Source organism: Schistocerca cancellata, chromosome 2, assembly GCF_023864275.1.
Source record: "Schistocerca cancellata isolate TAMUIC-IGC-003103 chromosome 2, iqSchCanc2.1, whole genome shotgun sequence".
NCBI classification, from domain to species: domain Eukaryota; kingdom Metazoa; phylum Arthropoda; class Insecta; order Orthoptera; family Acrididae; genus Schistocerca; species Schistocerca cancellata.
Window position 1 is genome coordinate 1,051,693,778 of NC_064627.1, and position 14,925 is coordinate 1,051,708,702.

General features: G+C 41.9%; 1 protein-coding gene across 1 annotated transcript in view; it reads right to left on the reverse strand.

The window, feature by feature from the left end:
- The window catches only part of LOC126163036 (esterase E4-like), a 121,368-nt gene extending 106,443 nt beyond the window's left edge, over nt 1–14,925 (reverse strand). Inside the window, 1 exon segment of the mRNA XM_049919910.1 lies at nt 14,685–14,925. Coding sequence (XP_049775867.1) covers nt 14,685–14,915 — 231 coding nt within the window. The 5' untranslated portion in view covers nt 14,916–14,925.

A 14,925-nucleotide genomic window follows, 5' to 3' on the forward strand; every position in this document is an offset into this window, starting at 1 on the left:
ATTATTTTCAAATCACAAGTTTTTCATTTTGTTTTGCATTTTATTGAAATACCAACAATCATTGAGACCAAGATGGGAGGATGCAGGTATCAAAACTTTGAGATTATTACTCTGTAACTACCTGTGACTATAGTGGTTAGTAATGAAATGAGTGTTTAAAAAAAGTGTTAATGCCTGGAGATGTCATTGGCCATGTACATATGAGTTGTGTGTGTCTGAATTTCTGTGTGTTTTTCTTCACCTGAAGAAGGACTCTGTTTGATAGCTTATAACCTAACAGTCTACTTTAAATGTGCTTGTGTGTCATTCAATGCCTTCTCTATGTGGTGTGTGTCCAGCCCTATTTCATATCGTTGTTATGCCATCATAGACTTTCCATGTTTGATTTTCTTAATTTGTCATGTCAAGACTAATGAGTTATGGTAATTTTGGAGCATTTTTGTACATTAATACAGCAGCCGAAAGAAAACAGTAGTAAAATCATCCTTGTAGCTGGTACATTCTACATCTACATCTACGTGATTACTCTGCTATTCACAATAAAGTGCCTGGCAGAGGGTTCAATGAACCGTCTTCATGCTGTCTCTCTACCGTTCCACTCTCGAACGGCACGCGGGAAAAACGAGCACTTAAATTTTTCCGTGCGAGCCCTGATTTCTCTTATTTTATCGTAATGATCATTTCTCCCTATGTAGGTGGGTGCCAACAAAATGTTTTCGCAATCGGAGGAGAAAACTGGTGACTGAAATTTCATGATAAGATCCCATCGCAACGAAAAATGCCTTTGTTTTAATGACTGCCTCTCCAATTCACGTATCATGTCTGTGACACTATCTCCCCTATTTCGCGATAATACAAAACGAGCTGCCCTTCTTTGTACTTTTTCAATGTCATCCGTCAGTCCCACCTGATGCGGATCCCACAGCGCACAGCAATACTCCAGAATAGGCGGACAAGCGTGGTGTAAGCAGTCTCTTTTGTAGACCTGTTGCACCTTCTCAGTGTTCTGCCAATGAATCGCAGTCTTTGGTTTGCTCTACCCACAATATTATCTATCTGATTGTTCCAATTTAGGTTATTTGTAATTGTAATTCCTAAGTATTTAGTTGAATTTACAGCCCTCAGATTTGTGTGACTTATCGCGTAATAGAAATTTAGCTGATTTCTTTTAGTACTCATGTGAATAACTTCGCACTTTTCTTTATTCAGGGTGAATAAAGATATCTTATCTAAATCATTTTGCAATTCGTTTTGGGCATCTGATGACTTTGCAAGACGGTAAATGACAGCGTCATCTGCAAACAATCTAAGAGGCTACTCACATTGTCTCCTATGTCGTTAATATAGGAACAATAAGTGGCCTATACACTTCCTTGTGGAACGCCGGATATTACTTCTGTTTTACTCGACGACTTTCCGTCTATTACTACGAACTGTGACATTTCTGACTGGAAATGACGAATCCAGCCGCACAACTGAGGTCATATTCCATAGGCACGCAGTTTGGTTAGAAGACGTTTGTGAAGAACGGTGTCGAAAGCTTTCTGGAAATATAAAAATTTGAAATCGATTTGACATCCCCGGTCGATAGCACTCATTACTTCATGAGTATAAAGAGCTAGTTGTGATTCGCAAGAACGATATTTTCTAAATCTGTGCTGACTACATGTCAATAAATCGTTTTCTTGGAAGTAGTTCCTAATGTTCGAATACAGTAGTCCTATATGTTTCCAAACCCTACCGCAAATCGACGTTAGTGATATGGGCCTGTAATTCAGCGGATTACTCCTACTTCCCTTTTTGGGTACTGATGTGACTTGAGCAATTTTCCAGTCTTTCTGTGAGCGAGCGGATGTATATAATTGCCAAGTATGGGGCTATTGTATCACCATACTCTGAAAGGAACCTGACTGGTATACAATCTGGACCGGAGGCCTTGCCTTTATTAAGTGATTTAAGCTGCTTTGCCACACCGAGGATATCTACTTCGTTTCTCATCTTGGCAGTTGTTCTTGATTGGAATTCAGGAATATTTACTTCGTCTTCTTTGGTGAAAGAGTTTTGGAAAACTATGTTTAATAACTCTGCTTTAGTAGCACTGTTATCAGTGCATTCACCGTTGTTATCGCGCTGTGAAGGTATTGATTGCGTCTTCCCACTGGTGTGCTTTATGTATGACAAAAATCTCTTTGGGTCTTCTGCCAGATTCCGAGATAGAGTTTCATTGTGGAAATTATTAAAAGCATCTCGCATTGAAGCACGCGCTATATTTCCAACTTCTGCAAAACTTTGCCAATCTTGGGGATTTTGCGTTGTTTTAAATTTGGCATGCTCATTTCGTTGCTTCTGCAACAGCGATCTGACCGGTTTTGTGTACAATGGGGGATCAGTACCATCAATTATTAATTTATGTGGCATGTATCTCTCAATTGTCCTCGATACTATCTCTTTGAAATCATTCCACATATCTTTTACGCTTACGTGATCAGATCGGAAGGAGTGGAGACTGTCTCTTAAAATGGAGTTAAGAGCATTTTTATCAGCTCTTTTTAAATAGACGTACTTTGCGTTTTTTAATGGTTGTGGGTGTTACGGTATTCAGTCTAGCAGCAACTGCCTTATGGTCGCTAATCCCTGTATTCGTCACGATACTCCCTATTTGTCCAGGATTATTTGCTGATAAGATGTCAAGTATGCTTTCGCAACCATTTAAGCTTTCTGTGAAAGCATTCAGTACAAATTCGGATGACGTTTTATGCCTGTTGCCGGCTTTAAAAGCGTAATTTTTCCAGCATATCGAGGGTAGATTGAAGTCGCCACTGGCTATAATTGTATGGGTGTGGTACTTATTTGAAATGAGAGTAAAGTTTTCTTTGAACTGTTCAACAACTACATCTTCTGAGTCGCGGGGTCGGTAAAACGATACAATTAATAGTTTAGTCCGATTGTCAAGTATAGCCTCTACCCATACTATTTAGCAGGAACTAATTCAACTTCAGTACAAGGTAAATTACTTCTGACAGCAATAAATACTCCACCAACTGTATTTAATCTATCCTTTCTGAACACTGTTAGGTCGTCTGAAAAACCTTCGGCTGAAGTTATTTCCGGCTTTATCCAGCTTTCCATGCCTATAACTATTTGAGCTTCAGTGCTTTCTATTAGAGCTTGGAGCTCTGGTTCTTTCCCAACACAGCAACGACAATTTACAACTACAATACCGATCGTCTCTTCAACTACCATACTGTGTTTTACCTGTCCGTTTTGGACGGACGCCCTTTCTGCGGTTTCCTGAGACCCTCCAACTTAAAAAACCGCCCAGTCTCTTGCACACAGCCCTCGCTAACTGTGTACCCGCTTCCTGTGTGTAATGGACTCCTGACCTATTAAGCGGAACCCGGAAACCCACCACCCGATGATGCAAGTCAAGGATTCTGCAGCCTACACAGTCACAGAACCGCCTGAGTCTCTGATTCAGAACCTCCACTCGGCTCTGCACCAAAAGACCGCTCTAGGCTCTACAGTCTGGAACCGCGCGACCGCTACGGTCGCAGGTTCAAATCCTGCCTCGGGCATGGACATGTGTGATGTCCTTCGGTTAGTTAGGTTTAAGTAGTTCTAAGTTCTAGGGGACTGATGACCTCAGAAGTTGTAGCACACAATTAGTGATGGAATTGCTGGCAGTGAAAGTCATCTATGTTAGAACTCTAAGTGAAACCAAAATTTAAATTCCTGTGAAGGTTCAACCACATCGTTCAAGACGAGTAAATTCATCTGTTTTTGGGTTGTCTGAATCCCCATCAATAGTATCATATGTACCAAAGAAACCATTAGCAGTTATACATGTCTCCTCCCTTCACTCATCAAGAACTGTAATTGATGATGCAAAGAAGCCAGAAGTAATAGACCATCACAGTAAACACAGGCGCCTGTTGTCACCATGGATTAATCGAATATCGGCCTCTTGCACTATTCTACAATATGACTGACGTTTATGGCATCACTGCTATGGTTATATGGTTGTATCATCACCACAAAGCCTGTCTTCAAACCAGAAGAGGCGGCAGCTTCTGCCGCAGTTAGAATGACAGCTTGTGCGTGCATACGTTGACAGAAGATTACTCGATAGAGGTGCCTTCAATCGGGAGCAAAAGGGGGTGTATTGCCCTTTGATATGACTACAAGTCAAAATCAGACAGTGCACCTCTGAATCGAGAATACACCAACTACGGACAAACGATTTCTTGGTGTCCAAGAAATCTGGACAAAAAATGAAAGTAATTTGTAAAAAATGTGGAAAATTTGTTTGTAGTTCCCATTCAAGGCAATCTGTGATGTCCTTAGAATGTGATAAAAATGAGTAAGTATGCTGTGTTGACATGACCATTTAAAAAAAAGTGGTTCGAATGGCTCTGAGCACTATGGGACTTAACTTCTAAGGTCATCAGTCCCCTAGAACATCCATGCCCGAGGCAGGGTCCGAACCTGCGACCGTAGCGGTCGCGCGGTTCCAGACTGTAGCGCCTAGAACCGCTCGGCCACCCCGGCCGGCCATGACCATTTCCACGCCTAGTAAAACTAGAACAGGTATTTTATTGTTTGAGAGTTTTTTTCTTTCATTTTTATTACGATCATATCAGTTATAACAAAAACTACGAAATAAAAAGTATATTTCAATTGAATTCAAAAACAAAAAATAAAATGTTATGAACTGAAAACATTAAACGTGTAAGAATAACAATAGCATGTATATTGTACAAAAACAAAAAAGTTATAACAAAAAGCAATGGAAAATATAACGTAGCAAAATATGTAATGCTGAGTTTTCTTCCATACAAAAAAGAAAACCCAAATTTACAATTGATATGAATTATCTGTTAATAATAAAGTCAGTTGTGGAACATAACTTTGCGGTGTTACAACAGAGAAATTGTGACAAAACTAAACACTAAATAAAGGTATATAAATCCTACCACTTGATGGCTATGGTGCAACAAGTGTGATACATTTTCAGTTGGAAAATACAATCTGAGTTGCAACTGCGGGTAATGCATTAGTCGGGTGATGCATTAGTCACATGTATTCGATGAGCCACTATGGCTGCAATGCACGTCTACATCTACAGCTACGTGATTGCTATTCACAATTAAGTGCCTGGCAGAGGGTTCAATGAACCACCTTCAAGCTGTCTCTCTTCCATTCCACTCTCGAACGGCGCGTCCTGATTTCTCTTATTTTATCGTGATGATCATTTCTCCCTATGTAGGTGGGTGCCAACAGAATGTTTTCGCAATCTGAGGAGAAAACTGGTAATTGAAATTTCATGAGAAGATCCCGTCGCAGCGAAAAACGCCTTTGTTTTAATGATTGCCTCTCCAATTCACGCATCATGTCTGTGACACTATCTCCCCTATTTCGCGATAATACAAAACGAGCCGCCCTTCTTAGAACTTTTTCAATATCGTCCGTCAGTCCCACCTGATACGGATCCCACACCGCACAGCAATACTCCAGAAGCCGGCCGGAGTGGCCGATCGGTTCCAGCCGCTACAGACTGGAACCGCGTGACCGCTACGGTCGTAGGTTCTAATCCTGCCTCGCACATGGATGTGTGTGATGTCCTTAGGTTAGTTAGGTTTAAGTAGTTCTAAGTTCTAGGCGACTGATGACCTCAGAAGTTAAGTCCCATAGTGCTCAGAGCCATTTTTTGAACCGAAAGACAGTCGGTTCTGTAGACGATGCTGCAGATGCTGAGCTCCGCCTTAATCTCGCAAGCAAGACTGGCGGTCTTTACCATTTCCGCATCCAGAGAGAATCTCCTCCAATCCAAAGCGACACACATCATTGGTACCAATATGGGCCATCACCTGCAGCTGGCTGTACCCTCTACTCTTCATGGCATCCAGAAGCACCCTTTCCACATCCGGAATGACTCCCCCCCCCCCCCCCCCCCCCAGTATACACACGGAGTGCATACTGGATTCCTTCCCCTCCTTGGCAGCCATGTTCCTAAGGGGCCCCATTACGCCCCTAACAATGGAGCTCCCAACCACCAGCAAACTCACCCTCTCTGAATGCACAGACCTTGAGGGCCGAGAAGCTTCCTCTGGAACAGGATGATGGACGACTGCATCCGGCTCAGAGACTTCGTCAGCCACAGATAACGCATGAAACCTTTTTGTCAAACGAACCGGGGAGGCCCTACAATCGGCCCCTCGAAAGTCTTTCACTGCCTGCCGGACTTTGGAATGATCTCCCACTCGACCACGGGTGAGGGGTCAACCTCAGTGCAGGCAGTACCCGGGGCGGCCACAGCAGTGGACCTGTTGGGGGACACTTGAGTCGTGCTCAACGTCCTTCGCGTCTCCGCATCCGACCCCCCACAGTGATGCCCCTTGGCAACAGCCTCAGGCTGTGTGACCGGAAGCCAATACTGCCTGGAGCTATGAGCGAAGGGTCAAAAACTCAGCTCGCATCTGTACACAGCAATCACAGCGCCTATCCATTTCTGAAGTCGCTCCTGTTTGAAACTCGTAAAAATATGTAATAAACGAAATGCCTTATTAGCAGCAGGAACTCACACGGCTCTGTCACTGACGGTCTAACCGACACTGAGCTGGTCTAAACAAAACAAACAAAAGCCAGTACGATAAGAGAGTCGATACAAGGGTCGGTAGCAACAGCGGTACTCTACGCTACACTGTTATTGAAATAAAAGGTTGTTCCTAGTAAGCACTCGAACACGCAAGGAATTACAAAGGTATACTAGTAACTACGCAGGCAACCAAAAATAAGTAGCTCCTGTTTGAAGCTCGTAAAAATATGTAATAAACGAACGGTGTACTCGCCTTATTAGCACCAGAAACTCAAGCGGCTGTGTTACTGACCGTCTAACCGAATACAGAAATTAATCATTAACAAAAGTAACGCAAGAAACACACACTGACATTTCTCCGTATTTCATTACATGGTGGACGGCACCGCTAGATGGCAAGCTGTTTGTTAGTCCTTTCGCTGTGCCTTTCCTGAGAGACAGCGTTACAGCCTAAATGAAAAACTTATCATCCGATTTTTCGAAAACTATTACGTGAACAAATTTGATTTTTGCGCATCTTACAGTCTGATATCTTTACTCGATAAAGAACTGAATTTATTTATCGTCGTCGTTCGCCATAGTTCTGTGCTGCATCAAACTCAGGTGTAAAAACGCATTACGTAAATTTTGCTTATGGTTGATTTTAGCTCGTACAATGCAGTGTGTGAAATATAGATACGATACCCAAATTTTATTTAAAACTGAAAGCAGACGAATTTCTTTTTTCGTTCTCGAGTTATTGGATTTTATATCCGAAGGCCTGTGGCGTGTGACAACAATGGGGTCGTAATAATCAAGATGTCTCATAACCAATGACCGGAAAAATTCATTTGCGATAAATGCGAAATAGATGCCGATTCTGTCTCAAAATGCAAAAACGCAAAATAACACAATGGATGCTGTTTCATGGCGAATTGTATCCAAATCAGCTACTGTATTTGTAAGAGATAATTACAAATAGCTTTATTTCCTGCATACGGTATCGAAAATGTAGGCAGTTACTGGCATTGTACATATCATCTGATGAATCCCAATTTGAAAAGATAATGTGCGTAACCTACTTCCAAAATAAAATGTACGTAGGCTACGATGTATCAATGTGTTCAATGATCTGGAGCCATGCCAGTTGTGGACCGTTGAAAGGCCTGTTGAAGATACACGTCGCATAATGCAACCGTTAAAACTAGTTAGTTAAAGTTAGATATAGTGGGAATTAGCGAAGTTCGGTGGCAGGAGGAACAAGACTTCTGGTCAGGTGAATACAGGGTTATAAATGTTGTTGTGGTCTTCAGTCCTGAGACTGGTTTGATGCAGCTCTCCATGCTACTCTATCCTGTGCAAGCTTCTTCATCTCCCAGTACCTACAGCAACCTACATCCTTCTGAATCTGCTTAGTGTATTCATCTCTTGGTCTTCCCCTACGATTTTTACCTTCCACGCTGCCCTCAATTACTAAATTGGTGATCCCTTGATGCCTCAGAACATGTTCTACCAACCGATCCCTTCTTCTGGTCAAGTTGTGCCACAAACTTCTCTTCTCCCCAATCCTATACAATACTTCCTCATTAGTTATGTGATCTACCCATCTAATCTTCAGCATTCTTCTGTAGCACCACATTTCGAAAGCTTGTATTCTCTTCTTGTCCAAACTATTTACCGTCCATGTTTCACTTCCATACATGGCTACACTCCATACAAATACTTTCAGAAATGACTTCCTGACACTTAAATCTATACTCGATGTTAACAAATTTCTCTTCTTCAGAAACGCTTTCCTTGCCATTGCCAGTCTACATTTTATATCATCTCTACTTCGACCATCATCAGTTATTTTGCTCCCCAAATAGCAAAACTCCTTTACTACTTTAAGTGTCTCATTTCCTAATCTAATTCCCTCAGCATCACCCGACTTAATTCTACTACATTCCACTATCCTCGTTTTGCTTTTGTTGATGTTCATCTTATATCCTCCTTTCAAGACACTGTCCATTCCATTCAACTGCTCTTCCAAGTCATTTGCTGTCTCTGACAGAATTACAATGTCATCGGCGAACCTCAAAGTTTTTATTTCTTCTCTATGGATTTTAATACCTACTCCGAATTTTTCTTTTGTTTCCTTTACTGCTTGCTCAATATACAGATTGAATAACATCGGGGAGAGTCTACAACCCTGTCTTACTCCCTTCGCAACAACTGCTTCCCTTTCATGTCCCTCGACTCTTATAACTGCCATCTGGTTTTTGTACAAATTGTAAATAGCTTTTCGCTCCCTGCATTTTACCCCTGCCACCTTTAGAATTTGAAAGAGAGTATTCCAGTCAACATTGTCAAAAGCTTTCTCTAAGTCTACAAATGCTAGAAACGTAGGTTTGCCTTTCCTTAATCTTTCTTCTAAGATAAGTCGTAAGGTCAGTATTGCCTCACGTGTTCCAGTATTTCTGCGGAATCCAAACTGATCTTCCCCGAGGTTGGCTTCTACTAGTTTTTCCATTCGTCTGTAAAGAATTCGTGTTAGTATTTTGCAACTGTGGCTTATTAAACTGATTGTTCGGTAATTTTCACATCTGTCAACACCTGCTTTCTTTGGGATTGGAATTATTATATTCTTCTTGAAGTCTGAGGGTATTTCGCCTGTTTCATACATCTTGCTCACCAGATGGTAGAGTTTTGTCAGGACTGGCTCTCCCAAGGCCGTCAGTAGTTCCAATGGAATGCTGTCTACTCCGGGGGCCTTGTTTCGACTTAGGTCTTTCAGTGCTCTGTCAAACTCCTCACGCAGTATCGTATCTCCCATTTCATCTTCATCTACATCCTCTTCCATTTCCATAATATTGTCCTCAAGTACATCACCCTTGTATAGACCCTCTATATACTCCTTCCACCTTTCTGCCTTCCCTTCTTTGCTTAGAACTGGGTGTCCATCTGAGCTCTTTATATTCATGTAAGTGGTTCTCTTTTCTCCAAAGGTCTCTTTAATTTTCCTGTAGGCAGTATCTATCTTACCCCTAGTGAGATAAGCCTCTACATCCTTACATTTGTCCTCTAGCCATCCCTGCTTAGCCATTTTGCACTTCCTGTCGATCTCATTTTTGAGACGTTTGTATTCCTTTTTGCCTGCTTCATTTACTGCATTTTTATATTTTCTCCTTTCATCAATTAAATTCAATAATTCTTCTGTTACCCAAGAATATCTACTAGCCCTCGTCTTTTTACCTACTTGGTCCTCTGCTGCCTTCACTATTTCATCCCTCAAAGCTACCCATTCTTCTTCTACTGTATTTCTTTCCCCCATTCCTGTCAATTGTTCCCTTATGCTCTCCCTGAAACTCTGTACAACCTCTGGTTCTTTCAGTTTATCCAGGTCCCATCTCCTTTAATTCCCACCTTTTTGCAGTTTCTTCAGTTTTAATCTACAGATCATAACCAATAGATTGTGGTCAGAGTCCACATCTGTCCCTGGAAATGTCTTACAATTTAGAACCTGGTTCCTAAATCTCTGTCTTACCATTATATAATCTATCTGATACCTTTTCGTATCTCCAGGGTTCTTCCATGTATACAACCTTCTATCATGATTCTTAAACCAAGTGTTAGCTATTATTAAGTTGTGCTCTGTGCAAAATTCTACCAGGCGGCTTCCTCTTTCATTTCTTAGCCCCAATCCATATAAATACAAAATCAAATAGGGGTAATGCAGGAGTAGGTCTAATAATGAATAAAAAAAATAGGAGTGCGGGTAAGCTTCTACAAGCAGCATAGTGAACGCATTATTGTGGCCAAGATAGACACGAAGCTCATGCCTACTACAATAGTACAAGTTTATATGCCAACTAGCTCTGGAGATGACGAAGAAATTGAAGAAATTTATGATGAGATAAAAGAAATTATTCAGGTAGTGAAAGGAGACGAAAATTTAATAGTCATGGGTGACTGTAATTCGATAGAAGGAAAGGAAGAGAAGGAAACGTAGTAGGTGAATATGGAATGGGGTTAAGCAATGAAAGAGAAAGCCGCCTGGCAGAATTTTGCACTGGGCATAACTTAATCATAGCTAACACTTGGTTCAAGAATCATAAAAGAAGGTTGTATACATGGAAGAAGCCTGGAGATACTGACAGGTTTCAGAAAGATTATATAATGGTAAGACAGAGATTTAGGAACCAGGTTTTAAATTGTAAGACGTTTCCAGGGGCAGATGTGGACTCTGACCACAATTTATTGGTTATGAAATGTAGATTAAAACTGAAGAAACTGCAAAAAGGTGAGAATTTAAGGAGATGAGACCTGGATAAACTGACTAAACCAGAGGTTGTACAGAGTTTCAGGGAGAGCATAAGGGAAAATTGACAAGAATGGGGGAAAGAAATACAGTGGAAGAACAATGGGTAACTTTGAGGGATGAAGTAGTGAAGGCAGCAGAGGATCAAGCAGGAAAAAAGGCGAGGGATAGTAGAAATCCTTGGGTGACAGAAGAAATATTGAATTTAATTGATAAAAGGAGAAAATATAAGATAATAATGCCTACAGGAAAATTAAAGAGACCTTTGGAGGAAAGAGAACCACTTGTATGAATATCAAGAGCTCAGATGGAAACCCAGTTCCAAGCTAAGAAGGGAAAGCAGAAAGGTGGAAGAAGTATATAGAGCGTCTATACAATGGCGAGGGACTTGAGGGCAATATTATGGAAATGGAAGAGGATGTAGATGAAGATGAGATGGGAGATATGATACTGCGTGAGGAGTTTGACAGAGCACTGAAAGACCTAAGTCGAAACAAGGCCCCGGGAGTAGACAACATTCCATTAGAACTACTGACAGCTTTGGCAGAGCCAGTCCTGACAAATCTCTACCATCTGGTGAGCAAAATGTATGAGACAGGCGAAATACCCTCAGACTTCAAGAAGAATATAATAATTCCAATCCCAAATAAAGCAGGTGTTGACAGATGTGAAAATTACCGAACTATCAGTTTAATAAGTCACGGCTGCAAAATACTAACGCAAATTCTGTACATACGAATGGAAAAACTGGTAGAATCCGACCTCGGGGAAGATCAGTTTGGATTCCGTAGAAATATTGGAACACGTGAAGCAATACTGACCCTACAGCTTTTCTTAGAAGCTAGATTAAGAAAAGGCAAACCTACGTTTCTGGCATTTGTAGACTTAGAGAAAGCTTTTGACAATGTTGACTGGAATACTCTCTTTCTAATTCTGAAGGTGGCAGGGGTAAAATACAGGGAGCGAAAAGCTATTTACAATTTGTACAGAAACCAGATGGCAGTTATAAGAGTCGAGGGACATGAAAGGGAAGCAGTTGTTGGGAAGGGAGTGAGACAGGGTTGTAGCCTCTCCCCGACGTTATTCAATCTGTATATTGAGCAAGCAGTGAAGGAAACAAAAGTAAAATTCGTAGTAGGTATTAAAATCCATGGAGAAGAAATAAAAACTTTAAGGTTCGCCGATGACATTGTAATTCTGTCAGAGACAGCAAAGGACTTGGAAGAGCAGTTGAACGGAATGGACAGTGTATTGAAAGGAGGATATAAGATGACCATCAATAAAAGCAAAACGAGGATAATGGAGTGTAGTCGGATTAAGTCTGGTGATGCTGAGGGAATTAGATTGGGAAATGAGACACTTAAAGTAGTAAAGGAGTTTTGATATTTGGGGAGCAAAATAACTGATGATAGTCCAAGTAGAGAGGATATAAAATGTAGACTGGGAATGGGAAGGAAAGTGTTTCTGAAGAAAAGAAATTTGTTAACATCGAGTATAGATTTAAGTGTCAGGAAGTCGTTTCTGAGAGTATTTGTATTCAGTGTAGCCATTTATGGAAGTGAAACATGGATGATAAATAGTTTGGACATGAAGAGAATATAAGCTTTCGAAATGTGGTCCTACAGAAGAATGCCGAAGATTAGATGGGTAGATCACATAACTAATGAGGAGGTATTGAATAGAATTGGGGAGGAGTTTGTGGCACAACTTGACTAGAAGAAGGGATCGGTTAGTAGGACATGTTCTGAGGCATCAAGGGATCACAAATTTAGCATTGGAGGGCAGTGTGGAGGGTAAAAATCGTAGAGGGAGACCAAGAGTTGAATACACTAAGCAGATTCAGGAGTATGTAGGCTGCAGTACGTACTGGGAGATGAAGCAGCTTGCACAGCATAGAGTAGCATGGAGAGCTGCATCAAACCAGTCTCAGGGCTGAAGACCACAAAAACAACAACAATGGAACCGGACCTAGTATTTTATAAGACACTTGTATGTTTGTTTGTTAGCTAAAGCTCAAAAGGTAGTATAATGCTGACAATTTTAACGTGGCAAATTAGGTAGCGGATGTTTTGAACTATAGTTGCATCGAATATCGCTAAAGGGTGGGCCTGAACTACGTCGTTAACAATAATCTGCATACTTCAACAAACAGTTGTGCGGTAGGCGTCCCCGAATGCTTTATGTTGCGCGTTGCATGTTTTCTTTGCTTATTTTGAAATAAGTGAAGAGACTAACCTGGTCTAACACGTGTTTCGATTACGACCCGTACATCACCAGAAGAGATCGGTGATCCCTGTGACAATGTGTCAGTTCCGCTGTAGGCTGTTGCCCAGCGAAATAGTTTGTTTACCCGCACCACTCCTTCCCCTGTGGCGGTCAAAATTCTCGTTTGTTTACGCTCGGCTATCTGCGACAACAGCCTACAGAGCCAGCTCTCTGCGCTACAGCGATTGGAAAAACAAAATCTGTGACGTTTTTCGATGGCGCCGAAATTCTTCCCCTAACTTTAAGATCAAGTTGCTGTACGCTCGGTTCTATTATTACGCTAAGGGCCTTGTCAGTTCTATCTGTAGCGTTGTCAAGCATGTGTCGTAGGTTTAAAAATGGTTAAAATGGCTCTCAGCACTATGAGACTTAACATCTGAGATCATCAGTCCCCTAGACTTAGAACTACTTAAACCTAACTAACCTAAGGACATCACACACATCCATGCCCGAGGCAGGATTCGAACCTGCGACCGTAGCAGCAGCGTGGTTCCGGACTGAAGCGCCAGAACCACTCGGCCAAAGCGGCCGGCTGTGTCGTAGGTCTACGAATAGCCACGAAAGGTCGAAATTAGTAGCCTGCAGATTTTTTAAATTTCAAATTTGGCGGGAAAAAACAAATAATGTCAGGAAACACCTTATATCGGAGACGCATTCACGTAACTGGCGGGAAAATGCTGGTCTCTTTGACAGAACAACCATTTTTGAAAGTTTAAATATAATCAAACGAAGAAAACAGTGGCCATCTCTGAAAAAAGAGGTGTTTAAAGTTTCAGGATACGCCAACATTTCAGTCAAAAAGTTCCCAATCAGCACTTTTTTTAACAGTCAGTCTCAAGGAACTAGTAATTTGTTTGTTTTCAGTCATGTAGCGTGACAGCCGTTTACGTTTGTGCATCTAATCATTTACAAAGGAAATAGAGCGAATTTTCACAAAAATAGACGCGAAGTCTGCAAAAAATTGTTGGGAATTTTGCCAAAAATTGATGCTATCTATATTTTCCCTACTCATAACCGATCCAAGATATCGTATCGAGATCTATATACAGGGTGGTCCATTGATAGTGACCGGGTCAAATATCTCACGAAATAAGCATCAAACGAAAAAACTGCAAAGAACGAAACTCGTCTCGCTTGAAGGGGGAAACCAGATGGTGCTATGGTTAGCTCGCTAGATGGCGCTGTGACTATTACAGCACCATCTATCACAAAGCGAAAAAAGTGGTCCAACTAAAACATTCATATTTCTTTACGTCCTACACGAATATGTAATAAAAAATGGGGGTTCGTATTTAAAAAAAACAGTTGATATCCGCTTAACCTATGGCAGCACCAACTACCGGCCCAACCATAGCGCCATCTGGTTTCCCCCTTCAAGCTAGACAAGTTTCGTTCTTTGTAGTTTTTTCGTTTGACGCTTATTTCGTGAGATATTTGGCCCGGTCACGATCAATGGACCACCCTGTATATGGTCTTCCGCGGCAGGCCTCGTACCCTGCCACAAGCGCGGCTCGCTCTTCAGTTCACGAACAGACTGCAGCGTACCTTGAAGCGCAAGTCGCCGACAGGAGGCTGGGCGTAGCGCACACCCCTGAAAGAGTAAATGGTTCGGCCGTCCAGGGAGCGCAGCACGCTACCCCGCAGCCGCCCCAGCGGCGTCTGCACCTCCGGAAACTCCTCTGACGCTGACGTCGACGGCGCCCCACCCACGCCAGCGGCCGCCAGCCACACGGCGCACGATACGACTGCCACCAGAGCCGGTACTCTTCTGCTCATGTCTGCAGGG